Source organism: Heliangelus exortis, chromosome 3, assembly GCF_036169615.1.
Source record: "Heliangelus exortis chromosome 3, bHelExo1.hap1, whole genome shotgun sequence".
NCBI classification, from domain to species: Eukaryota; Metazoa; Chordata; class Aves; order Apodiformes; family Trochilidae; genus Heliangelus; species Heliangelus exortis.
The window spans coordinates 54,683,423-54,709,793 of record NC_092424.1 but is presented as its reverse complement, the minus strand read 5'-3'; the positions used below and the strand labels follow the sequence as shown (position 1 = coordinate 54,709,793).

General features: G+C 40.9%; 3 protein-coding genes across 21 annotated transcripts in view; 2 read left to right on the top strand and 1 right to left on the bottom strand.

Moving 5' to 3' along the window:
* The first annotated feature begins 2,091 nt into the window (after positions 1–2,091).
* On the top strand, positions 2,092–14,164 carry LTV1 (LTV1 ribosome biogenesis factor). Its single transcript, XM_071740689.1, has 11 exons — positions 2,092–2,515; positions 3,830–3,961; positions 4,355–4,543; positions 5,264–5,351; positions 6,251–6,371; positions 7,102–7,351; positions 8,035–8,162; positions 9,106–9,245; positions 9,499–9,551; positions 10,245–10,445; positions 11,056–14,164. Exons 1-11 carry the CDS (start codon positions 2,513–2,515, stop codon positions 11,167–11,169), a joined length of 1,419 nt encoding a protein of 472 aa, XP_071596790.1. The 5' UTR covers positions 2,092–2,512; the 3' UTR covers positions 11,170–14,164.
* On the top strand, positions 12,771–24,712 carry ZC2HC1B (zinc finger C2HC-type containing 1B). Of its 7 annotated transcripts, none has more exons than XR_011725236.1 (8): positions 12,777–12,861; positions 13,907–13,971; positions 15,693–15,812; positions 16,815–16,953; positions 18,960–19,084; positions 19,844–19,949; positions 20,754–20,893; positions 23,152–23,173. XR_011725236.1 is itself a non-coding variant. In XM_071740693.1 (8 exons), exons 1-7 carry the CDS (start codon positions 12,825–12,827, stop codon positions 20,851–20,853), a joined length of 630 nt encoding a protein of 209 aa, XP_071596794.1. In that variant the 5' UTR covers positions 12,777–12,824; the 3' UTR covers positions 20,854–20,893; positions 23,152–24,712. The 7 variants fall into 7 exon arrangements, 5 of the variants coding, with proteins under 5 accessions (XP_071596795.1, XP_071596794.1, XP_071596793.1 ...); XR_011725235.1 differs by lacking the exon at positions 23,152–23,173 and adding an exon at positions 22,441–22,732; XM_071740693.1 differs by having other exon boundaries at positions 20,816–20,893; positions 23,152–24,712.
* Positions 23,122–26,371, bottom strand: part of PLAGL1 (PLAG1 like zinc finger 1) — a 51,299-nt gene continuing 48,049 nt past the window's right edge. For all 13 annotated transcript variants that reach the window (XM_071740678.1, XM_071740681.1, XM_071740676.1 and 10 more), the window contains one exon: positions 23,122–26,371. In XM_071740678.1, coding sequence (XP_071596779.1) covers positions 25,099–26,371 — 1,273 coding nt within the window. In that variant the 3' untranslated portion in view covers positions 23,122–25,098.

Below are 26,371 nucleotides of genomic sequence, written 5' to 3'. Positions count from 1 at the left end.
TCCTCCTGGCTCCTGGGGGTGTGTACCACAACCTTCAGATGGCTGACAAGATACCCACCGTGTACCTTTAAGGAAGCAAGAGGAAAGGTAGGTCTACCCTTCATGCAGATATACACAGGGATAACTTGAGTCATCTGATTATAGGAACCATTTCAACTGATGAAGCAGATCAGATTACTTTGTGCACATCCATGAGAGTGATGTGATGAAACTTAATGGTAAAGCTGCAATGCTTCACAAAACAATAACCAAAAGGCTAAAAATCCAGACTCTTTTGGACCTTTAGTGACACCTACTGAAAAACAATGAAATCCACTCAAATATGATGAAAGCTAGTATTTTAAGGTGTGGTGAAGTCAACACGCCAGAGGTAAGGGATGTTGTCCAGAGGGACTTTGACAGGCTTGAGAAGTGGACTGCATGAATTTCAACAAGGCTCAGTGTAAAGGTCTGCACCTGGGTTGAGGCAATCCCATGCATGAATACAGGTTGGGAGGAGACAGGATCACAGACAGCCCTGAGGAGAAGAACTTGGGGATGCTGGTTGACTAGAAGCTCAACAATGAGCTGCCAATGTGTGTCTCTTACAGCTCAGAGAGCCAACCAGGTCCTGGGCTGCATCAAAATAAGCACAGACAGCAGTCGAGGGAGATGATTCTCCCCCTCCACTCTGCTATTCAGAGACCCCACCTGGAGTACTGGGTCCAGTTCTGGAGTGCCCAGCATAAGAAGGATGTGGAGCTCCTGGAACATGTCCAGAGGAGAGCCAATAAAATTATCAGAGGGCTGGAGCACCTCCCCTGTGAAGACAGGCTAAAGAAGTTGGGGTGGTTTGGCCTGCAGAAGAGGAGGCTCTGAGGTGACCTTATAGCAACCTTCCAATATCTGAAGGGGGGCCCCACAAGAAAGCTGGGGTAGGGCTTTTTACACAGGTGTGTAGTGAGAGGACAAAGGGAAATGGTTTCGAACTTGAAGAGGGGAGATTTAGTTTAGACATTACGAAGAAATTCTTTCCTGGGAGGGTGGTGAGACACTGGGACAAGTTGCCCAGGGAAGTTGTGGCTGCCCCCTCCCTGGAAGTGTTCAAGACCAGGTTGGATGGGGCTTGAGCAACCTGGTCTGGTGGGAGGTGTCCCTGCCCATGCAGGGGGGGGGGGGGGCTTGGAACTAGATGATCTTTCAAGTCCTTTCCAACTCTACACACAGAGTATGTGGATATGCTTTTCTCATTTTCAGTAACAACCTTTCCATAGTTATGACTGTCTGTCTATAAAGAGGAAACTACTCCCTTCTGTGTTTCATACTTTCTTTTTAAAATGTAACAAAAGTTTTACATCATACTCATGCTTCCTTTTTTGTTGTTTTGTTTTAGTTTGGTTTGTTGTTTTGTTGCTTTTGTTTTCTGTTTCGTTTTAGTTTGGTTTGTTTTTTGTTTTGGTCTAGTTGGGTTTTTTGTTTTGTTCTTATTTCCCGTTGTAACTAGCATGTACATGCGTCTGTGCGATTGTGCACAGGCCTGGAACATTCCCTGGGAATAATTTATACAGCTGGAGTGTCACATAATAATAACTAAATACTCATGTAAGGGGAAACACTGGAAATACGAACTCGTGTTAGGAACACCTGAGCCTTCAGATTCCGCGGGGCTATGAGCCTGTGTGGAGCCGGACTGCCCCGGCGTGTGCGCCACAAGCCCCTGCGGCACTGCCACCTGGAAAGGCCCTTCTGCTGGAGCAGGAGGCGAGTACCGCTCTGCCTCCCGTCTCACACAGGTCCTTTGGCAAAATTTTATTGTATTTTATCCCTTAGCACTTAATGCCGCAACTGAAATGACTTCGCGCTGAAGGGGTGAGGTGGGTGGTGGCCGCCAACTCACACACGCTTTTCGCCTCCCAGCACCTTCACCGCGCCGCATCCCCTCGCTGGGCTCCCTCCCGCTTCTTCAGCGCCCTAACCCGCACGTAACCGGGAGAGCCTCCCGGGGGGATGGGCCTGCAGCACACCACAGCTCAGCCCCCACCGCACACGGAAGGCCCGAGCCCTCCCCACCCCCCCGCCCCGCCCCGCCCCGCCGGCCGCCCCGTCCGGCGAGCGCCATCCCGGACACTGCGCATGAGCTTTGCCCTTTGGCACGCTGCAAAGCGTTCTGTCTTTGCGGCCCGATGGTGGGCGGCACCATTCCTCCCTGAGCTGGGGGGGGGAAGTAGTAAAATAAGTCTGTGGTGAGTGGCAGTAAGTACCCAGCTTGCGTCCACAGATCCTCCCCTTTTTATTTTTTTTACATATACTATTTCAGTCTGATAAAACTCTCCTTGTTGTTGTTAATGAGGAAAAATCGAAGTTGCCCGGAGTGGCAACCTATCTACCTCCTCCTCCCCTCGTCGATCACTGGTTTATCCCAAGATGGCGGCCCCGTAGCTCGTCGGTGCTGACGGCAGGGACGCGTGGAAACGAGCGGAACCGAGGGTACGGGGAGCAGCCGTAGCGGTTCCCCTCGCTCTGCCGTTGCGCCATGGTGAGGGAGGGGAGTGGGGGCGGGCCGTTAACCGCCGCGTGTAGCCCGTTAACCGTCGTGTGCCTCCGTTCCCGTCTCCTTCTCCCCCCCCTCGCCGCCAGCGCCTGGGTTGGGACTGTGCCGTTCCCGTAGCGCGTTTTGCAAGGGGGAATCGGCACATTGACTGCCTCGCTTCACGGGCGGCCGAGAGCTTTACCCGGCCCCTCTCTGTTTGTGGGGTCTGCCACGGCAGCCCCGGACCCGCGGCGGGGGGCGGGAGGGAGAGGGAGGGCAGGGGAGGAGGCAGGAGGCGGTGGGTTGCGAGGGGCCCGGGTCGGAGCGGCTGAGGCGCAGCCCAGGCTTCCGCGGCGGCCTCCTGGGGTGAGTGCTGTAACCACCCGGGAGGTGGAGAGGGACGGGACTTGTCGCCGTGTCACAGGCTTTCTCTGGTACCGTGGGTCACCAAGCAAGTTGGTTGTTCGTAGGGACAGCACCTTGCCCGCTTCAAAAAACGTAATGTTTTTTATTTCGTGGGTGCGCCAAGCATAATTTAGAGCATTGCTTTTAACTCGTCACGGATGGTGGCTTTTGATCTGCTCTTAGCTTTGGTATGATACATTGTATCATGCTATATACTTAAAGTTATCGGGTAAAGAAGTTAGGTTAGATCTGTGGAGTAGTTTCCAGTTTGCACGTGTCTCCTATTAACACGTTTTGGTAGGTAAGTAAAGCCGGCAATTTTGATAAAAATAATTCGCTAAATCAGATATGCTTATTCATAGAAAAAGCTTCCACACTGTTAAGAATGCTTCAAATTTTTGATGACCCAGAATGTAAATGTATTTTTGATGTTAGAGCTGTGTCTGTGTAATGGTGCAGTTGATAGTTTTCATGATTGATACTGAATTACAGCTGTAGGAACACCTGCCTGAAGAATTTTCAAGACATGAGATTATTTTCCATATGATAATTTCCTGTGTTTCTTGGATTAAGTTTGCTTCATATGTGACACAGTGTTTAGAATGTAGTTACTTAAAAATATCTTTTGAGGCATATATGTGTATTTACTGTAGTCAAATATTTATTGTACTGATATATTGCTGTTTTGCAGCAGAATGCAGGTGCACATGCTCTACAGAACATAGGAAATGGCTGTTGTACAGGGGGTGACAAGAGTGATCCTGCCACTAGTGTCTTTTTGCTTTGTTTCTAAGTACATGTTTTTAAGATACTACTTTAAAAGGAACATGCACGCATGCTCCTGGCAAAATATTCCTTTTAGATGCATTTAATGTTTCAGTTTATATTAATGATAGACTAAATGTCCTTTTGCAGCCTCACAAGAAAAAGAAACCCTTCATAGAGAAGAAGAAAGCAGTAACATTTCACTTAGTGCACAGAAGTCAGAGGGATCCACTTGCTGCTGATGATACAGCACCCCAGAGAGTTCTGCTGCCTACACAGAAAGTAAGTGCTTGCTTTTAAATATTGAGGTTAATTCAGATAAGAAATGCTGCAAGAGAGCAAAGTGGGTATGCAATTGTATAATTCAAAAGCATAGCCTGAAAGAAGGTAGTTTTTAGCCCAGCATATTAAAAAGAGGAATACTGTAGGGAATTTGACAGTTGTGAGTTACTACCTGAGGGCTGAAGGTTGACTAACTGGCATTAGAGATATAAATGTATATAAACACTGAACCAGATGATTACAACATTCTGATTGGCTATGCCTGAGGTTAATGAGTGGAGACAGGACTGCAGTGACTTTAGAATTCAGGCATTTTCAGTAGATGAGTTACTTTTCACTAATAAGTTTTAAATAGACTTAAGAAAATAACGTGTTTATTTCTGCAATTCCAAGGGGCATGAGGAGCAAAGGAGAGAAGAGCAGCGGAAGTATGGAGTCTTCTTTGATGATGACTATGACTATCTGCAGCATCTGAAAGAAGCTTCTGGGCCCTCTGAGCTTGTCCCTTTTGTGCGTGGACAGCAAAACAGAATTGTTGTCACAACTGAAGGGCACATTGAGGATGAAATTCAGCGAATTCCAGTAAGTAGTATTTATGGTAATAATAATAATCTTATGCTGTTATTTTGGGATTGAGCATTCTGTAGACACATTAGTCATATTGAATAGGTGTTGTTATATAGAGAGGATATTTGTGACCCAGAGTCAAGACTTCCGTACGAGTAAAAGCAAAAGTTGACAAGCTATAGCTTATTGATGAATATTATTTAGCTAGTTCAAGGCACTTTGTGTACCCATGACAAGCTTTTCTTGATAGAGATGGCTTACAAAGGTTTTATTTAATAAGTCGTGGTTTTTGGGGTTTGGCACTTGCTTTTAAGATTTTTTTAACTTCTGAATGCTCCAAGAGTTGTGAAAAGATCAGATTGTATTACTAATACACCATATTTTAAAGTGGAATGTAACAGAAACCAGAGGGAACATAAAATTTTCAATTGCTACCATAACTTGTGAAATTCATGATACTAGGTCATGTTGGAATGGGAAATCAGTAAGTAAATTCAAGTAATGAAGTACACAGTTGTTGCCTGTCAGTCACTTCTAATTGAGGAATTAGAATTAGGAAATAATTAGGAATACCTTTCAGGTACAGTTTGGTGATGCTACACAAGATGTGAAGTTATTCTGGTTGTGTGTGTATGTGTGTGTGTAAGCTTTTAATAAGACTTTCAATTGCCCACTTTTGTAAGGGATAATTTCAAATGTATGTGATGGTTTGTGGTTTTTTTGCTTATTTCTAAGGCTCCTTCTATTAAGTTGCCTTCCTCGGTATTTGCCACAGAATTTGAAGAGGATGTGGGCTTGTTAAATAAAGCTGCTCCTGTTTCAGGTATCATTAAATCTTTTAACTTTCTGTACCATGAGTTGCCATCTATGTGTTAGATGTCAATATGGTTTCAAACACAGTGTCATACATACTTTTGGTTGAGAACAGGCTCAATAGGAGACATAAAAAATGGTCTGTAAGAGAGGTTTTTCAATTTGATACCTACTTCTGTGTGAGTCACTAGTAATAGCTTTTTAGCTTTGCTGAAGGGGGGATTCATGAGCTTTTACTACTGTGTAGCAAATATAAACTAATAGCAGAGGAGAACTGTAGATAATGGGATTGATTTATTACTCCATCTGAATCCAAGTCTGGAACTTCTTTTTCGCCTTCAAAAGTTCTCTTCTTTGCAAATGCAAAGTGGCATTTACTTTTCTTCATTAGTATTTTTTCAGTGCTACAGGCTGTATGTTTTTGCTATGTATCATATATTTTGTTCAGTTTTCACTGAACATTCACTTTGCACCTGTCTTAATATTTTATAACAGGAATTGTGGGAGTTCTCTTTGTCCTGACAGAAGGATGCTAAAGATGGTTCTGTTAATTGCAGCAGAGAAACACTTTCTGACCTTTTATACTGTAGGGAGTTTTAAGGGGTGGAAGCTGAGGTTGGTTGATATACAGTACTTTAACTAGGGTATTTTTTTCATTGAAAATACTCTTTAAGTAAAATGGACTAAAATACATTCTCCAGCATTCTTAAGCTTCCAAAAATGTTTATTTCTAGATGAGGAAAACTGACAAGAGGTTAGTGACTTTCCCTGGCTTGTATCAAGTCTCCAAATGTTGTTGAGGAAATTTGTGATTCTTAGGTTTAATCTTTCCTTAGTGCAAATTATCAATCTAGCTGAGTTGAAGAAACAAATATTTATCCTGTTGTGTGTTTGTTTTCTAACTTTTAGGACCACGACTGGATTTTGACCCTGATATTGTTGCAGCTCTTGATGATGATTTTGACTTTGATAATCCAGAAAATATTCTGGAAGATGATTTTGTTCTGCAAGCAAATGAACTGCAGAAACGGTACATAGTGTTGTAAACTTTGTATGCTCTTTTTGTAGGAAGCAAGAATGGTTTCAGATTTCAAACTGAATACTAAAATGTATTAAAGGAAAAGGTATTGCCTTGTGCTATGTGGGTGATAGCTTACAAAATAGAATTTTCATCCGTTTCATTTGTTACTTTGAGCTCATGGATTATATTTATTTGTTTATATATGCAATGTATGGTATAATAGGTTTCTTGGACTATTTAAAGCATTACTGTGTATCACATTTAAAATATGTCAGTAATCATATTGATGAAAACTCAGTTTTTTTCCAAAAACTTTACAAAGGTTTTATATTATATCCCACTACATATGATTTTCTAAGGTTTGGTATCATTCTCATAATTCTACAAACAATGAGAAATCTTGCTAGTTCTAATATTCAAGAACACAGCTGGTATGTTTCTTTTTCAACTTTCACATGTGTAGTTGAATGTAAATATAACCTCAGTCTCAGTGCAGGGATGTATGTTCCAACAGTTACCAGAAGTGTTTCCAGCTTTCAGACAAAAGTAGAACTATGCTGACTTTGGCAATACTTCTGCTGCTGAACTTGTTTTTCTTTTATTGGCTTGAAAATAATCACTTTTTATCTTCGCCCTTCAAGTTTTAAATCTTTTACAGCCAAATTTTTTCAGACAACCCAGTATGGCTCAGAGCTGTGGAAAGGTCCATATTCTAAAACTCTTTTATATTTCTGTTCAGGGGATCAGGTGCTGAGGATGAAGATGAATGGGAAGATGTGGAAGATGATAGTGATGAAAAGGATAGTTGCAGTAATGATGAAGACTATGATTCAGAAGGCCCTTTATCAGATGATGAGATTAATGGACAAACAAAAGAATTTCTTTTTATGCAAGAAGAAACCAAAAGTCGTTTCACAGAATATTCTATGACATCTTCAGTAATGAGAAGGAATGAGCAGTTAACCCTTCTGGATGACAGATTTGAGAAGGTGAGGCAGCTCAAGAAAGTAACTATTAAACATAAAGGTGTTAAATGCTTTTTATTCATGTCTTATAAATGTCTTTTTATTCGTCTTGTAAGGTGGTGCCCTATATGGCTGTCAAGTTCTTAACTGCCTTCAATAGTCAGAGCATCAAACAGCTATTCTTTGCACATATTCCACATATAATATTGTGTGCACTAAGATGCTTGTGTTAAATAGTTGTAGTATTAATTGTTATTAAAAGGTCTAATACTGATCTAGTTAAATAGAATTATTCCAATCAATCATAATGAGCATTCATTAAACTTCTGTCTGAGAGGCTTAGTTGAACACAACAAATCATGTGTAAGTGCCTAGTAAAGACTCACTTCTTTCACCCTGTCCCCAGTATTCATGAAATTATGTCAGAGCAGTGAAAATAGGGCATAACTTGACCAGTCTTGACCAGTCACTGGTTTGTTTTTTTTTCCTAGAATGTGGTTAAAATTTTATTAAAAGATAACTTTCTAACTCCCACGCTGAAAGAATACTGACAGAAAGGAGGAAGTTATACTGCAGATATACTGTTCAGCCACGTGAAAAAGGAGAAAATGGGGCAAAGAGAAAGAAATGTGTAGATTCTTTTTGAAGCTATCAGGAAGTTGCACGACAAATGCAATCTAACTATAGGTACCCACTTCTTTATTTAGTTTTTTGAACAATTTGATGAAGATGAAATTGGAGCCTTGGATAATGTGGAGTTAGAAGGCTATATTGATACAGACAACACTCGATTGAAGGAAGTCCTGAATGATTACTACAAAGAGAAAGCAAAGAAGTATGTATTCCCAGTAGTACTGCTTCACATAAGTAGTTACATAACCTCGTGTTTATATTGAATGTTTGGATATGTTGTTTCCAGTTTATGTACTTAAAGATTATATCCCACAGTAAAAGAAGCTGCTTATAATAATTTTTTGTGTCACTGAATGTCGGTCTTAAACTATGAGATAAAATTAAGTGGAAGCATTTTGTTGATTTATGTGAAACTGTGCTCCTTTTGTATAACTATATTGAATTCAGAGTAGTGAAATCTAGAGGCATCATTTTTTTTTCTCTTTTTAGTATAACTTGCCTTTCTTTTTATACCTTTACTTTTGTTTTTAAAAGACTTGGTAGCCAAATATATTCTGTCCTGCTGGTATCCATTGTATATGTAGTGACATGATGATAAACTCAGTGGACTCTTGCACGTGTACCACTGTTTGGAGCTCTGCAAAAGACAGTGCTTACAAAGGAACCTCTTACCAATGCAAGACTGCATATCCACAGTATGTTCACCTTGTCTTAAAGCAGCTGATATTACCCCACAGTTAAATGGCTAAGTGTTCTCACCTTAGTCTGTTTCTTTAGTTGAAAGGTGTGGTACTGTGTTCCTTGTAGCAAAAGATGACTGGTCAGCAGCAGAGTACATAATCATCTCTGGAGCTGCCTTGCTTGCAGACTAAAAAGTGTATCCTTTTCCTGCCCTCCAGTCTTAAATTCTGTGTGCCACATACTTTTGAAATGCAGAAATGCTTCTTTTTCCATCTGTGTCTCTTGTCCTTATGTCTCAGTTTATTTTGGGGATGCTTACTTAAGGAAACCCATTTTTGCTGCAATTTTCATTGGTTATACCTTTCTCTGATTGGGGGTTTTATTGAGAGGAGACTGAATTTATATAATTACCCATTTTCAAGAAAAGATAAACTTAATATTTTCTTCTCTGGTCTTCTTTGGAGTTGTGTGAAATTAGATACTCTTGAACCCTGTGAAGATTTGGGTTCTGCTGTGAATGAAGAAAGTGAGGAGGAGAAGGAAGAAATAGTAGCTGTAGTTATTGAGGAACCAGAAGAAAAGTGGGATTGTGAAACCATTTTGAGTAAGTATTTTGGAATTCTTTTGGATTTCAAAGTAAATGATCAGTGACCTCAGAGCTTTTCTAGCAGTGCTTCAGGTAATGGTGTATGCTTCTGGAGCACAACAGCAGGAATTCTTACTAAAGAAAACTGCTGATTTTGTGAGGATAACAATTGCAGTTTTATAGCCTCAAAAACTAAGTAGTGCAATTTGTAAGAAATCTCTTTTCTGTTTGCAAGCCTTTCTTCACTGTTTTTTTTTCCTTTGTGACCTAGGTACATACTCAAACTTATATAATCACCCAACACTTATTAAGGAGCCATCAAAGGTAAAGTGATGAAAATTACTTTGAGTAACAGTCTTACCTAGGCAAACTTGAGACAAAACTGTTTTCTCAATGGATTGCTGTTTTTAAAAGAAGGGAGGGAGCAGAAAAGAGGGTTGTGGGGAAGGCTATTAGCTGAAGGATTTGATATATTTTTTCCTATTAGTAGGAAAATTGAGTAAGTTTGAGATTTCTGTAATAGCTTGGCAGAAGCATAGAGAGCAAGGAACTTTATTCCTATCTGGGATATACTTTCGTGTAATCTGTGTCTCACAGCCACACATTAGGTTTTTTTACTTGTATCTGTATTCTACAGTTTGAAACAATTTATTCTAGTTCTTTGGTCTTCCAAATGTTTCCCATCATTAGAGCATAGCTTGACACTACAGATGTGTGAAATTTTGAAAGGAAGACTTTCTTAAAAGCTTATAAAGGAATATTAAGTGTTTACTTAAGTTCTCTTTTTTTGGTAATATTTAAATAAATTGAAGAAACTGCTTGTTCAGGGAAGCCAAATTCTGCTCAGAGATGTGTTTGATTTCCTACTTCAGGATTAATGTACAGGTCTTTTAAGGGAAGAAAATAGGAAACTTATATTAGATCTGAGTCTAGTGCTTTTATACTGACAAGATAGTGATGTGCATTTCATGGAGAGAAATGTAGAGACCATTAATACATCTGTGCTCTCTGTTTTAGCCCAAACCAATAAAGGTTTCCCAGAAGACTGGAATTCCTCTACATATTTTGCCTCAGAAAGGTCTTACTGCTAAGCAGGTTGAACGCATGCAGATGATTAATGGCAGTGACCTGCCAAGAGCATCAACACAGCCACGTTCCAAAGATGAGAGCAAGGAGGATCGCAAAGCTAGAAAGCAGGCAATAAAAGAGGAGAGAAAGGTACACCCTGTTTTAAACAAAACCCTGCAAAACCACATTCTGTTATCTGAATTCTGTCTCGCATACTTTTTTTAGAGCTCATTTGTTCTTCTGCCTGGAAATTAATGGGAAAAAAAATGCAGGTCTCAAAGGACTAATTATTGCTTTTTTAAAAAAAAATCTGGAAAGAAAATTTGCCTCATAATTTTGACATCTTGGTTTCTTCTATGGAAATTCTGTTCTGTTATTGTCACCATCGTAACACATACAGCTTCAGAAAGAGCCCTCATATTTCCTTACTGTCTAGGGAAGCAAAGAAAAGAGTTGTGATGTTTCAGATCACACAAAGTGAAAAGTCTCTGAAAGAAATGTGGAAAATCTAATTGGCCACAATTATATACTGATTGTTTTATTTAGGAACAGAAATTGGCAGCCTATTAGAAGCTTCAGCTAATTAAAGATTATAATCCTGGTGCTACATATTGCTGCTAGTTAGTTTCATAAATAATATTGCTGTCCAGAATAATATTGCTCAGGTTGCTGTTGTTTATTATCTAGAGCTGTTAAATAGAATGATTTCTTTTTGCACGTTATGCCTATTTTGTAAATTTGTAATTATTCCTGTGCACAGGAACGCAGAATGGAGAAGAAAGCCAATAAACTGGCCTTCAAATTGGAGAAAACAAGGCAAGAAAAAGAGTTGCTCAATCTGAAACTAAACATTCAAGGACTGAAGTTGTCTTGATGAAACTGTGGAACTTATTGTGGAAATATCCTTAAGTTTTATTTGTGTTGAGAAGGGAACGGAACTGCTAACTCATATCTTTGCCAGTCATGTGCAAAGGGGGTTATTCATATGTTACTGTAACAAGAACCAGTAAGTTTTAATTATTTCTGTAATGAAGATATATATAAAACAATGTATTCCTGATGTCTATTCTGTCCAGAGTGACATGGCAACTGTTGCAAAGTTTCATTACAGTAGAAATGTATTAAAATTAAAAAATATTTTTCTTACTATCACTGGACAGTTTTATATATGTATATTTGTTGAGTGTATTCAGCAAATAATCAGAATGCTACAGATTTTATCTGATGAGATTATTAAATTATTTCCATTTGCAAAGCAATATATCCATTCATGTCTTCTCTCCCTTGTACTGATGGTTAAGTGTAATGCCTTGATATTGGACAGTTTTGTAAGTTAAGGAGTTTTCACTCACTCCTTAGGTCTTTCCTGGGCTGTTTTTTTTTGTTTTGGGTACAAAAGAAAAAATAACCTGTTTGTAAGCAGGGGTGTCCAAAAATCTGTTGTGTAGCTAGACATCCCTGTTACCTAACCTGAGTTTTTAATTTTTAATGAGTAAAAATTGTTGCAACAAGTGTTGCAGTTGTCCATGAGCCTTAGTGTTGCTGTTGAAATCAGCATTGCTGAAAGTTTTCAGTCTGAGTAGGGTGGAAAACAAAATAGCAGATACTTAGAAAAACACTGAACCTTGCAGAGAGTCATTGTCTTGTTTTTCCTGAAATACTAATCTTCAGGTCTCGCATTCAGTTTGGTTTCATCAAAATACAAACTTCTGGCACACAGCAGTTGTTGCAAATGGCCAGGATCTTTTAGGCTTGGTGTGATTTTAAATTTCTGTACCATGCTTGTGAATTATTCTGATAGTGACCAGTCTGTGCGTGTGGCTGAAATGACTGGGATTTGTAGTCAGTCCTTCTGAATCCTTCTGTATTCATAAGAAACCCTCAGCTTTTCATCTTCAGGACTATAAGTTTAGCAATCTTCTGCCTTTGGGTAAAAAGCCAACTGTTCTACTGGTAAGGAACACAGTAACCAACACAGCAGTAGAGTGGCTTGGATATTACTAAATTCAAAACATCTTAAAAATTCCTTGAATAGTTCTGTACTAGATGGAGACAAGCTAGCAGAAGGCCTGATGAGGCCTTTAAATGTACAGAAACAATTAAAAGTACTTGTTTTTATTGGAAGAAAGTTTTTATATTATATTTTAATCAAGTAACATGGGTTTGGAGAAGGGAATAAGCAGGCATTTAAGTCTACAAGTCTTATTGCTGTTTAGAAAACTGAAGTGTCAATACAGTATTCACACCAAGGTTACGCCTTCCTTTTCAAGAATTGTTCAAGAATGTTAACCAAAATCAGTAGAAATGTCTGTAAGCTTTGAACAAGTTTCAGGGTTTTCATTTAGCTGATGCCTGTAGTAGTTTTTTGAGGTTCCACGGGGCCTACCTGTGTCATAATTGTTAGTTATGTAATTGCTGATGCATGGCAGCTTGAGGTCTGAGCTTTGGAGTAATGAAGTCTGAGCACCGAGTGCTCATGACTCCCAACAGCAGCACAGAAAAGGAAGTTTGAGAAACCATTCTGTTGAGATGAGTCAGATACCAGGAAAGGAGTTAAATGGAACAAGTGAGTAACAAATGCTTTTCAGTGGCTTGGGTGGAATATGGGTATGTGGTTTACTGAAAAGGAACATTTTTTACTAAGACAGTGCACATGCTTTTTACTAAAGAAAGACAGTGCACGTACTCTTTACTAGTCCTTAGCTCATTTGCTGTTGTACTTTTCAGAAGTAATCTTCTGTGCCAAATCATCTTTTTTCCTGACTTCTCATTGCATACTGTGCATTTATGTAAATAAAAGCAGTAATGTTGCTGCTGCTCAGCAAGAGAAGGGTTTCTTTTGTTTCAGCAAGAGCAGGTAAGGAACACTGCAATGAGAAGTCTTGTCCTCTGTAGAGTTACAAGTCACATGAAAAGGGTTCCATCATTGTTCAAGCTGTTTTTGTTTAATACAGTTAATGTCCCTGTTCTTAAAGGAAAGTATGTGACTGCCATTGGAGTCAGAAAGGCTTAAAATTACTTTCCATGTAACTTAAAAACCTATTAGAAAAAGAAAAATCCTGATTTAAAAGCAGACACAAAAAAAATCCCCCCAAATTTGCCATGTACAAGCAAGATCATCTTAGAATGCTGTTTAGCCTGTCATGAAAATGTTCTATCTTGAGAACTGTGTCACACTTAGTTGTGTCAGCTGTCACTTTCTGGAATAGCAACAGTTTAGCCTGAGCCATTACTGGGCATTGCTGGCTCCTGGTGACTTGCAAGCAAAATGGAATAAATCTGGGTGCAGATCCACCTGCTCTGACTTTCCAGCCCCACTCCCTCACTTGAGACAGTGATGAACTGGAGTACTCTTGAGTCATCTCCTCATCCCACCATCGTGTGATTGTGAAGGGACCTGAACAGTCCTACAGAAAACAAACAGCTCTGTCATAGTAAAGAAGACCTTGTGCTTCATAGGAACAGGATAAATAAGGTAATTCTGCAACAGGGAATCCTGGCACATGACTGTAGATGTGACAACAAAAGGGTTTCAGCATGGGCTGACTGCTGTAGTCAAATCATCCTGTACTGTGTAACTGAGACTCTTGCACGGTTTGAATTTTACACAGCTGCTCAAAGGCAAGATCTGGTTCCTTGTACAACCTGTGGAAGACATTTTGCACAAGATGTTCTGGTAAAAAAAAAAACTTTTTTTTTTTAATTTAATGAGAATGTCAATGTGTTCAGCTGAAAGGGGTGGTAAGCACAGAGGAAGGAGGAGGTGGCTGCGAGTAGAGAAATGGGTTGAACACGAAGCTTATAAGAGCAAACAAATGCTTTCCTTAGTGAACTTTATGAGAGAATTAATAAATATACACAGAAGTACATTGACTAAATCTGCAGTCTTGCACTACCTTGATTTACCTGCTTCTCAAAAGCCAGATGTTTACTATATATTGCACTTAAACTAATGTATTATCTCTTTGTGTCTCATAAATTACTAACCTGAAGCTTTCTTTGTATTCCAGGTTTCTAGGGAGAATTTATTATTTCAGGCTTTCTGGGAAAAATAGACTAACAAACCACCTGATAAGTAGTCCCTTTGACAGCATAATGGGGGCACCAGGCTCTGTTCCAATGCCTGCTGAAGTGAATGAAAAGATTCTCCCTGACCTCCCTAAACCCTGGATTACAAACTAAATGGGTGGCTGCACACTTTGCCTGGCACAACCCAATTGTGGGGGTTTTCTGCAAGGGAGTCCTGGGGCTCTGTACACATCCCCTCCTTCCTCAGTTTGCATCACTGATCCTGTGGCTCTGTGGTCCTGCAGAGGAATCTTTCTCTCAAGTTTACTGTCAAAGATCTGTGGAAACAGAAGATAAGGACCCCGAAGCACATGAGTAGGAAGGTTGAAAGGGAAATGAGAACTTAGAAATAGGTGTTTTAGAATGAGGTGCTTTTTGGCCCATCTGAGCTGTAACCAGAATGGTCCTGCTCAGGCAGCTGCTTAACTCTTTTGGGAAGAGAGTGGATGGCAGAGAGAACTTAATGAGAAAAGCAAGAAGAAGAGCTGAGAATGGGAAAGTGGGAGTAGCCAAAGGAATATAGAAACGGGGTCTTTACCACCTGTGGATGAGCTCATTTAGATGTGATCCTCAGCACAACTAAGAGGACATTGCTGGGTGCCCACTCTCACAATTTTTCTCTCAGAAGGGATTGCACATCCTGTTGCAGAAGAGTGAGGTTAATGCTAAAATCTGGGACACTTTGGAACCTTAAAACCTTTGTTGGGACATCTGGCTCATTCACAAATTCAGCCCTGGATATGTCTACTTAAAATTTCCCTGTGCTTTCAGCTGCAGTAATACTCCTCATTTTCCTTCTGAGCTGTCAGGTTATATAGTGGTAAGGAGCTGCTCCCTTTCAGCCTGGGGCTGTTGCTGTTTCAGTGGTGCTGATGCTATGAGCATAAGGTTGCTAGTCAGGGGAATACTTATCTAAACTCAGCAATCTTATAATGTAAATATCAGCCCATTGAACAGGATTGTTCTGTTCTCCTTCTTAACTAAGAAAGAAAACCAAATGTGGTGATGGTGGGGGTATCCAAGGGGACTGTTCCTGTCCACAGACCCAGTTTGTTTTCTCTAAGTCATGGTTTGTGCTGGACTCCAGCATGTCCCTGAACAGAACAAACTGGAAATGATTTCTATTTCTTACTTGTGTCAAACTGCAGCTGTACTTGAAAAGCTTTTTAAAGTTTTGCTTAACTCCTTCAGGAGTTACACTGAACCTGGAATAAATACTGGATCAGCTTGCTGCTCCTGAATATAAGTGATTTTAAAGCCTGTGTAAGGAAGCATCATTAACAAAGCATGACTTCAGCCCATAAATGATTGTTTTCCTTTGCATCCCAGCTGAGACATGATCCAATATGCAAGAAAGTTTTCAGCAAGAAGCGCAGGCCCTTCAACTCTTTGAAACAGAGACTGCAGGGGACAGAAATCCCCACTGTGAAGAAGCAACCCCCACAAAAGGTATAGTTAAAGTGTATGCTGCCTCCATATCAAGACTTTCATTCAGTAACACTATTGTTTCCTCCAGGGAAAAAGCCTGAATGTTGTGGATGAACCTCACATGTGTGCTTGACTGGGTGCCAAGTTCTTTTCTTCTCCTCGCTGTGCTGCTACTGTTTGAGAATATTGCTCTGATCAGAAGCCAAGCCATTAGGTGTCATGACTATTCTGGGCATATGAGTACCTGTGCTCCTCTAGGAACTGTTTGTGCATGTGTTTTAAAGACTGAGTCTCTGACACCTTCCTCTTCGCTGAAATCTGAAAGAGAGAATGATCCAAGATGGTTGGTGCATGAATGCCCCAGCTTGAACCTGAGAGCTGTCAGTATCCCCAGACCTTCCCATGGATGCAGAGATTCACTGCTACTGAACTCAAGGATTTAAATATATATTTAAATTGAATGTATTTGCAGACCTGGAGGGGAAAAGGCTTAATCTCTTACTGGAATAAATTCATTTTCATGGATTGTTGGGGAGGAGGGAAAGACACATGGATGCTCATGTGTCTAATTTTAGCCAGATTTGCCAAATGACTACTGATTTGGCATCAGTGCAGATTGTCATTGTAAAATATCCATTAGAATCAATTGTGTAAAAACAAAGCAGAAGTGCACAAAGATTTAAAGCAAGAAGATTCTGACAAGCAGAAGGTGAGTGGAATCTGAGAAGGGAAGGTGTTGGTCATAGCATCCTCTCTATTCCCTCCTAAGTGCCCTTTGGACTGGTATGACCAGAGTGTTTTGTTGGAGGGCATTGCTCTTTTATCCATCTTCTGGTGCTGTCAATAGATGGCAAAGGGCTAAATCAGCTTTCCTATATGTTTAAAAAAAGTGATTTTCTTTTGTTTGTAATGCTTTTCGCTTCCCTCAGAAACAAAGAGCCCTCACTCTTAAGATTTTTTCCCTGTCCCTTGCAAGGGGGAAAGACAGTTTGTGTCTTACTTTTTTTTTTTTTTCCACTACAGAAACAGCCAGGGAAAAAATCTAACTGGAGGCAGCACCATGAAGATTTCATTAATGCAATTCGATCAGCCAAGCAGGTCACAAAAGCTCTGAAGGAGGGCCGTCCTCTTCCACCTCCTCCCCCACCAAGCATCAATCCAGGTTTGTGGTCTGCTTTATCTTATTAAAGTTTTTGTACTGATCTTTGGTAAAGCAGTGACCTCTTCTTATCCACAGCTGGGCCTCAGTTTTGCACTCCTTGGCACAACACAACATTAATTCCCTCCATGCTCTCTAATTTTCATCTGTATTTCTTGGCTTAAATTGAGTAGGAGTGCAATGGGTGAGAAGGAAGAGAAAACTGCCTTTTGTGTCTAAAGGCAGCAAGTTTGAGGGCTGATCTTAGTTCTTCGGGAGGAGACTCAGGATGCCTGTTTTCTAGCATAGGTTGTAGTATGTTATAAGAGGGGGTGAAATACATCCCCTCACTATTCAAAACCACTGTAGTGCACCACAGTCCCATGTGGTGGCTTTTCCACTGTCCCCTTCTGTGTAGTTAAGGGAAGCCAGTTAGAAAAAGACAAGTCTGCCTTGCTTCTAACACCAGGTGTGGTCTGTGCAGACCTCACCGTGTTAGAAGTTACAGATCAAAAAAAAAAATGCACTTGCAGCCAGTATTTCTCACAGCATGTGATTTATGAAATGTGGGAGTGAGCTTGGAAAGGGCCTCAGTGGAGTCCCGCCTGCATTAGGAGGGCAGAGGGAAGGAGAAAGGGCTCTCTGGGCTCATTTCCAGAGCAGGAATTTGGGACTGATAGAAAAACCAGCTGCTGTGATTCCAGCTTTTCTCCTCTTCTAGATGACAGAGATGTGATATAAGCAGTGGGACACATTGTCCTTCCTTGACTGGGGTCAAGCTCCTCTCTGAATTTCCGACTCTTTAATGACTCTGTTATTTTCTTGTCTGAGGAAACCAAGTTATGCAAAGGTAGAGGTAGTTGCAGGGAAAAGGACTGTAGAACTGCTTTTCAGTTCTACAGTTCAGGTCAAATTGCTGAGGATCCCAGTGAGGCTGTATATCCTGTACTGCAGGACTGTATATGCTATACTACATGACTAGAGAGAGCATCTGGATTGTGTGGAGGAGAGAGATACATTCCCATTCCCTCTCTTCTTCCTCCGGGTAGAGCCCAAAGCTTCCCATTTTCCCCTGAAGGGCCAGGTCCCTCTACAAGCTCTCCAAAGTCAGGCATCTGCCCTGTTCTTCTCCTCCAGTCTTCAGAACTGTTTTGCCCATGCTATTGTTCTGGGGCTGTGCTTTCAGTGGTTCTTTGGGCTGCCTTTTCTGGGCTGTTACTGGAATAAGTGATTTGTAAAGATTACAGATTACCTTATCTGTAATACTAGGATAAGGACACTCGAGCTGCTTTTGTAAGAGGCATTGGGCAAGGAAGAAGGGTCTGAGGATAGCAAGGGCAATGCAAGGGCTGAACACCCCTATGCTGACCCCAAACACCAATCATTCATTAAATGAGTAGGACTGCACCAGTGAGAAATGTAGCTGAACAGCTTTTAGCAGCATTAGGACTAAACATTGTCAAAAACAACTCTAGGAAGCACTGCTGTGTGTTCTTCACCATGCTGCTTCACACCCAGAAACCTGGATCCCTTACATGCATTAGCTGGTGCGGCACAACCTCTTAAGCAGTACTTTGTCAGTGACCAGGGGAAATGGATTTTTTAGAAGCAGCTAACAATCATAATGACCAATCTTCAAAAGTAGTCTTAAAATCACTGCTTTAGACTGCTCAAAGGATTTCTAAATATAGCCTTTTCTGCAGATATATGAAGTATGAGGTTGGGGGGGGTGGAATAGGACAAAGACAGTAAAATCTGCTTTTATTAGTTCCCAGGGGCTTATTTCTGAAAGCAATTACTGTTCGCTGGATTAGTGCTGTAAGCATGTATTTTGGGATCCCAAGTGCTTTTCTAGAGGAGTTTTTTGTGGTTTGTCTAAGCTTGTACTCTGGAAGCTCACGGCAAATAACCTGGTCACCTTCTCATGGAGCCAAGTTTTGACCTCCATCTTGAGTACTCCAGTTTACTGGAGGGCAATTCACCTGTAGTGTATAAACTGTGACACAAGTTGTTTCTTTTCTTATGAGCAGACTATATTCAGTGTCCACACTGCTCACGGAGATTTAATGAGACTGCAGCAGAGAGGCACATCAAGTTCTGTGAAGAACAAGCTATGCGCCGTGCCTTTGCTGCAAAGATCACCAAGCCGGCTTCGGTAAGCTAACACAGTCACCCTGTCTTTCCTGGAGGCAGATTTGCCAAACCCTAGTTTATGGTGAGTAAAGACCTATTTTAATATGAAACTTAAGACTCCAGGGAAGTCAGTGGGTTCTTAAGACAAGATACATGCTGCACATCAGCTAGGAGTTCCCCGAAACTGGAGCTCTTCGTCTGACATAAAAAGGGACAGAATATGATAGGACAAAAAGTTCGGACAACAATTTCTTCAGACTCATCTGTGACTGGATTAATGGCTACAGGGAAGCAGAAACCTGGCAGCTTTTGCAGTATAGAGAGAAAACTCTTCCTGATCATGTGGGCTCCCTGCTGTTTGCACGTTTGCTGATCCCTGATATATATATCTGATATATATAGCTGATTTACTTCCTGGTTGCTAGACCCAAGGCCAGAGGGCTAAGCCCTGTTAGGGAATCAGAAAAGTGGAGCTAATTGCAACTGTCATGAAGTAAGCTCTTATTTTATTATAGAAAAAAAATGTAAACAAGCCCTTTAGGAGAGCATTAATTTTCTATTTTTTTTTCCTTTTTTTTTTTTAAATAAAATAAAATATGTTTCAAAAGCTTATTATTATCTTACCTATTTTGATCAGGAAAAATGGCTTCCAAGTGGCAGACAGCACACCTTTTTTTTCTTTCCTCCTAGCGCTGCTTCAAGATTGATTAGGAGAGTTGCCACAGAGCTCCATAAGCACCCTGCTAGAGTTGAGTGTGGCTTTTTGCTTCTTCTTCCCTAGGGCAAGAAACCAGTGACCCAGAGAAAACCCCCAACCTTAACAACTGCAGAATCATCACTTCAGAAGAGAGCACAAGAAGGTGCCAACACAGACAAACCTAGGCCCGGTAAGGAGTTAAAATTTAGCCTTTTTTTTTTTTTTTCTTATAGCAAACATGGCAGCATTTGAGATGTGGGGCAGCATTTTACAGAAGACTGTATGCTTTGAAATCCAGTCTCCTGATAGAATAATAACACGTGAATTTTTTGTTTGTTTGGGCTGGGGTTTTTTGTTTTGTTTTTCTGCAAGCTCATGCCTTGACATAAAATCCGAAACTTATTTCTGTACGTTTGTTAGAAATTAGAAAGGTCAAAAATTTCCAAGTGGGTGTTGTTGATACTGAATGGCTTTCTAAGTCATCATCCTGACCCATTGTTTCAAATGTATACACAGAAGTTAATGTGGGTTCTCAGGAAGGGCTTCTTAGCCTTTTCAATTAGAGGTCTTGAAATACAAGTGTCTATATAGATCTAAAATATCCAGTCTGGGTGTGAGGTTTCTTCTGTCCCATAAAGGACTCCATAGCCTTTAATCTCCAATGTTAAGATTTATAGCATCATATTTATTTTTTCTTAAGTCCACTTAGGTGAATCATCAAGCTTTATATGTTATTCATTTCATGTGAATTCCTCCTGTTGACTCAGCCTTAAAATTAGCAACACCACACCCCTGAAACAGTTGCCTCTAAGCAGCATCTGTATAATATGTTTGCTAGCACTCACTGCTACTGGTAACCATGATCCTAATCAGTCTATGTTTTTAAGATGATTTATAAAGTTATTTTAATGGTTATTTGTAGTATAACCTGTGATTGATAATACGTGCTGCTCTTTGTATCAGTATCTTTGATTCCTACATTTCTGGGTCTTAGATTTAATTTATCTTGATTATAATTTTTCATGGCAAATAAGTTCTTGAAATAATGATCTGCAGAGACCTCTTCAGGAATACAGCAGAAAACCAGAAAATAGTAGGGTGTATATGCTGCAAAAAGTCTTCAGGAGAGTTTGGGTAAGAAATACTACTTCTGTTTCAACCTTGTAACATAAAAGGACTTTGTTTGCTTTTGTGAATATACCATATCCTGTTGCAGTGTTTGTAGTATGAACTTCTTTGTATTAATTGAAACAATTAATTGCACTGAAAACTTTTGCAGAGTTCCTCATGCCCCCATTAAGGGCTGCTGAGAACATATACTTTGGTGTTAAATGCTCTTTGGTTTGAAGCAGCTCTATCTCAAGTAGGAAGTGACTGTTCAGCTGTAACAGGCATCTTCAGACAATTTGCTGCTTTATAATGCAGACCTCTCTAGCAGGTCTTGTGTCTCACAATGTGCTTCCATTTTCTGAGCAAGGAAGGTGTCAGCACTCCTTGCAGTAATGACTGTATCAGGGTGATGGTGTGGAGGTTTTGCTTCTCCTCAGTGTTTACTTTCCCAGACCATGATGTTTGATTTCTGCTCTTCAGACTATGCGGCCAGGGTTGTACCATCTCAGGCCTTGCAGAGCTGTGTCAGAGCAGCAAGGAGGTCTTCAAACCCCTGCTTAAGGTGGTTGTGGTGCTGTTGTGCAAGGAGATAGCTCAGATGTTGCACCCCTGACAGACATGCACTGCAGAAAGTGAGATACTAGCAAGGAATGTGACAGAAACAGATTCCCTGTAGCTGCCAAGCTATTTTGAACCTGGGAGATGCTTGGAGTGTGGGATGAACAGTAGTGTACACAAAGCAGTCTGTCCCAGAGCACTACAATCATTCTTTGAAGGTTTTTTTTTATGTGGAGTTGTGCTCTCCTTGATTGCTGCTGGTCAGTGGGGAAGTCTGCAATGGCCAAGGTGATGGTCAGTCCATGATACCACCTTCAGCTTTCCCTGCCTCCTTGATTTGCCAGCTACAGGAAAAACAGTTGACAGTCCCCAGTGGTTTCATCTGGTGTTCTCCACACCTTGGATTACCAGTGACTATATTCACAGTGTAGTAACTTAGGTGGTTATCAGGCAAGGTCCTTCAGACTACCAACAGGGACTTACTGATCATCATCCTCAAGGTTTAGCCACTGATCTCTGAAACCCAGGACTGGACAGGCTTGGGGAGGAGACACCACATTCCCCAGGGACACTGGTGAGTCCAGGTACTGCCAGGGTTGTAGTTGCAGCCAGTTTACAGTCAATGCCTCCAGCAGGTCTCTAAGCCAGACATCCACACTACCATCCATAACACAGGAGAGTCCTGTGTGTCCCTGGGACCTGTGGCCTGGGTGCACTTGTAGGGGCTGCGTTTTCTTTAAAACCTGAACTTTGCGAGCACTTTGGGCTAGTGAGAGGTGATTTTCAGTGCTGTCCAAGACTTCTTTTTAGCTGAGAAAGCAGACACGAGAAACTGGCTTTGAGTGGTGAAAATAAACGTTTCCATCCTTAAAGTATCTGGAAATGCTTTCCCAGGATGAGCTGCTCCATCACCTTCCCAGGAATTAAAGTTTAATCTTCTTAGGTGAGCTGGAGTAAAATATAAAAGCTGTTTCTATGCAAATATCAAGTATATGACTTGTTGCTGCTTTCAGACTACAAATGTGCAACGATAGAGTGGCTCATCAGCAAGGATGTGGTAATGTTTTCCTCTGATGCATTATGGAAGACCTTAAGCCACAGTTTTCAAGCACCTCTTCCACTCCAAGTGCTACTGCTGCCACATTAAATAAAATAAGCAAACTGAAATTCACTGTCTTTTTTTTTTCCCTAGTTACAGAGGTTACTATGCTGTCCCTTTTAAAGCTGTGATATTATTTGTTATATTCTTTGTAATTGTTAATTGTGATATTAGTTGCCAAATTTAATAAACTGCCTAACAGGAGATAGATGTGGCTCATTCAGTGTAATTTCTATAGCTAGACTGTCTTAGAGACAACAGGCAGGTGATTAGCCCTAATCCATTAAAGCAGTGCTTCTTGGCTTTTTTTTTCAATCCAGAAAGAGAGGGCAAGGGGGAAGAACCCCACACCAGACTATCTTCTTCAATGCCATCGCTGTTTTCTTTTACAGCTGAAGAAATGAACCCTTAAAAGTTACAGCAAGTTTTATATTTTTGGAGGTGTCTTCTCCCATTACTTCTCTGTGTGGAGCTGTTTGGTAGTGATTCCATAGATCATTTCCCAGTGTCTTACAGAACATGTAATTGTAGGGACAGGAACAGTGTATTGAAGAAGAGTGCTTTAATATTATGTTAGCAGAAAATTAATAATTCATTAATATATGGAACTTACATTTTATTTCAGACTGGCTGTGAAAAACTCTAGGGGCATCAACAGTAACTCACTGGTTAAGAAAACAGAGTTCCAAAAGGAACAGTTGGTAAATATATCCGAAGGAAAAGATAAATGAGCATGGTTTCTGAAAGGGGATGGGAACTGAGCACTAGAACTAATTGGGGTTGTTTTATATAAGCAATGCAATCTTTTGTGTCATGTAGTATAACTTTCATTCCATAACATTATTTCAGATTCACATGGCTTATTTTCTTTATAAAATGTGCTTGGGGCTTTTTTTGTTTTTTTGGATGAGAGCAAATATATACTAAGTTTCTCTATTTTTATACTATTATTTATAATAATTCGGTTATTTAGCGGGCATGTATCACTCTGCTTCTGTAGCTTTTCAAGTGGTGTTCAGAGTATTTTTATCTCTACTATGATGCGAGGTAAAATATCCTGACATCTCCTGGACGGCCACTGATTGAACTTGGTCAGATCTCTTTTTTTACTGTCTCTTAGCTGCAATGCCACTGTTTATTTTACCTTCCCTACGCCACCTCTCTGCCCTCACAACCTCCTCTCTAATTTGGAGGAGGAATGAGCTTTTTTCAGAGAGAAGGGAGTGCTGGCCACCCGTGGGGCTGCCTTATTCCTCCACCACACCCCCAGCGTGTGCAGGGCCACCTCTGCCCACACCAGTGCTGTTGCAGTCCTCTGTGAGCCACCAAATACCTGCAGATCTTGCTGCCTTCTCCACCATTGCTGCCTGACTCATTCCTGCCAGTCCCATCAGCTTGGACACCACAGGTAAGCCCAGGGAGAGCTGGTGAGGTCTTGCTGCCATCTCTCCGTGCCTCTCCTGCTTGTTCACAGGTCCCCTGAGGCAGGGTTGGCTTTCCAAAAAAAAAAAAAAAAAAAAAATCCAAGCTGCAGATGGCTATGATTAATAATCATTTCCCAGACAAAACAAAGGCCAGTTTTATCAACAAAAGGTGAATAAAGGCCCCTTAGGTAGGAATCAATATTTTTTTATTGAGTGTTAAAAATCAATCAAGCTGTTGACCCAAAGGGATAACAGATGCTTAAATTTAAGCAAATGCTGAAGTGTTTTACTAGTGAGAAAGACCAGTGTATGATACCTTGCCAGACCCAGCTCTAAGTGAAAAATTAACATTTTGTTCTAACCTTTGAGACAATTCACTTCCTATTCTGGACACAACTGCACATTTGCAAGACATCTTACACAGTCATGCAGAAGTGGTAGGTATTGCCAGCCCTAGGAAAAAATGCAGGAGATGCACACAGCTGAAGTGCACGTCAGAAAATAAAATCTAGTAAATCTGATGATAGTAGTGATTTTCTTAATTAAAAAAAAAAAAAAAAAGCAAAACAAGGAGGTAAGATTTAATCTTAGAATTTAATCTTGGAATGATTCTGATTTAAATTAAAGATTCATAAAGTTCAGTAATTAAGTGCTGAACAAAAATCTCTGTGATGTTGATAAATTGTTATCTTTGCCATGTGTAGGAATTTGCTGTGATTTATGACTCATTAAAATGATTTTTCTGTGATTTTCCCCTTCTTCCCATCCACCCTAACCCTATTTCTCCTCCTGCAGTGGCCATAGTTTACCATGCTTTACTCTAATTTAAGATATTTATTCAGCTGTTTGCATGAAAGACGAGGAACGAAAATATAGAGGGTGTTGAGGGAAATGTGTTAGTTCTACTGTTGTCATATTCTAAAAATCTAATAGTAGTACGAAAAATAGAGCTTCTTGTTTATTAACATCCTGAATTTAACTACCATGTTCATAATGTGCTTGAAAACATTTGGGGCAGTTCCTCATTTAAAAAAAACCCAAACAAACAAAAAAACCCAAACCCAAAACCAAACCAAAACCACCCCATCCTAACAGATTTAAGAAGCACAGTCTTAAAAAAAAAAACAATAAAGCAAACACGGTGATAGTTATTTGAAGGCATGATGAAAATGAGGCAAAGTTACAGAACTTGTAGTGGATGGAAAGGAGCGAGGAAGATGATGCAGCTGATTTATGGCCATCCCACCAGGTGATAGCTGAAGACCTTGCTGTTGGCTGAGGCCATTCAGCCTGTGTGATGGCTCCTCTGGACCAAATCCCATTGTGATGTCCCCAGAGGCATTCTGGTTGTCACCTGGTGGGAGCTGCCAGAAACTCATCACATGGGTGAGATCCATGAAAGGCAGGCTCGTAGTTTCAGCTGCTGCCTCTGTCTCCTTGTGCACTGGGTATTTGTTAGTATCCCCTGCAGGCCCTGAGGAAGCTTCTTCCAGACTGATTTTGGGGAGAGACTGAGGTTCTGGTAACGGCAGGTCCTCAAGAAGATGCACGTTGTAACCTTTAACATCTACTTTTATGGGTAGATTCTTGAGGGATCCTGCTGCAAATGAGGTAGAACTAAGGTCATATTTATTAGGCTGATGAAGGTTCAGATTGCCAGGAATGGCTGTTGAGCATGGTGTGGGATGGACAGCTGGAAGGCTGTCTGCACAGCCCATCCTTTGCAGATGAGAAGGCTCAAGAGGAAGAGCAGTTTGTAAGTTTGGCTGGGAATGAAGATGTGAACAGTTGTATTCCTCCGATTCTGAACTACTCAAAATGCCATTCTGCACAGAGACCCTTTCAGGAAAAGGGGATAGTACGCTGGCATCTTCCTTCAGTTTGAAGGGAAAAAGCTGGTCAAGGAGACCCACTGAATCCCCATTCTGCAACCTGCTCTTCAGCAGTTCTTGTGAATGAGTCTTCCTCGTGTGGCGAGTCAAGTGGTCCTTCCGCCCAAACCTCTGGGCACAAAATTGGCACAAAAAGTCTTTGCAGCCCGTGTGCACCACCATGTGCCGCCGCACGTCTTTGCGGGTATAGAAGTGACGCTCGCAGTGGTCACACTTATGTTTCTTTTCCTTGGTGTTGCCAGCTGGTTTCCCTGCATGGCTTTTGAGGTGTTCCAACAAAACTTCAGTACCACCAAACTCCTGAGCACACACCCTGCAGGTAAGGTCGCCACTGGTGGCTGCATGAAGAGCCAAGTGTCTCTTATAGCCTAGCTTGGTGTTGTACTTCTTGCCACAGTCTTCACACTTGAAGGCCATCTTGTTAGGGTCATGAGTCTGAAGGTGATTCTTTAGATGGTCTTTCCTGTGAAAGGTCTTTTCACAGTAGCCACACTGGTGAGATTTCTGTGGAGAATGAGTGGCTGAGTGC

Coding starts and splice junctions, on each gene's coding strand:
- ZC2HC1B (XM_071740690.1), top strand. CDS start 12,825: ATGAGTCAGATACCAGGAAAGGAGTTAAATGGAACAA. Junction 12,862..13,906: donor AAAGGAGTTAAATGGAACAA/GTGAGTAACAAA, acceptor AATTTTACACAG/CTGCTCAAAGGCAAGATCTG. Junction 13,972..15,692: donor ATTTTGCACAAGATGTTCTG/GTAAAAAAAAAA, acceptor TTTGCATCCCAG/CTGAGACATGATCCAATATG.
- LTV1 (XM_071740689.1), top strand. Junction 7,352..8,034: donor TGGATGACAGATTTGAGAAG/GTGAGGCAGCTC, acceptor TTCTTTATTTAG/TTTTTTGAACAATTTGATGA. Junction 9,552..10,244: donor TTATTAAGGAGCCATCAAAG/GTAAAGTGATGA, acceptor TCTCTGTTTTAG/CCCAAACCAATAAAGGTTTC.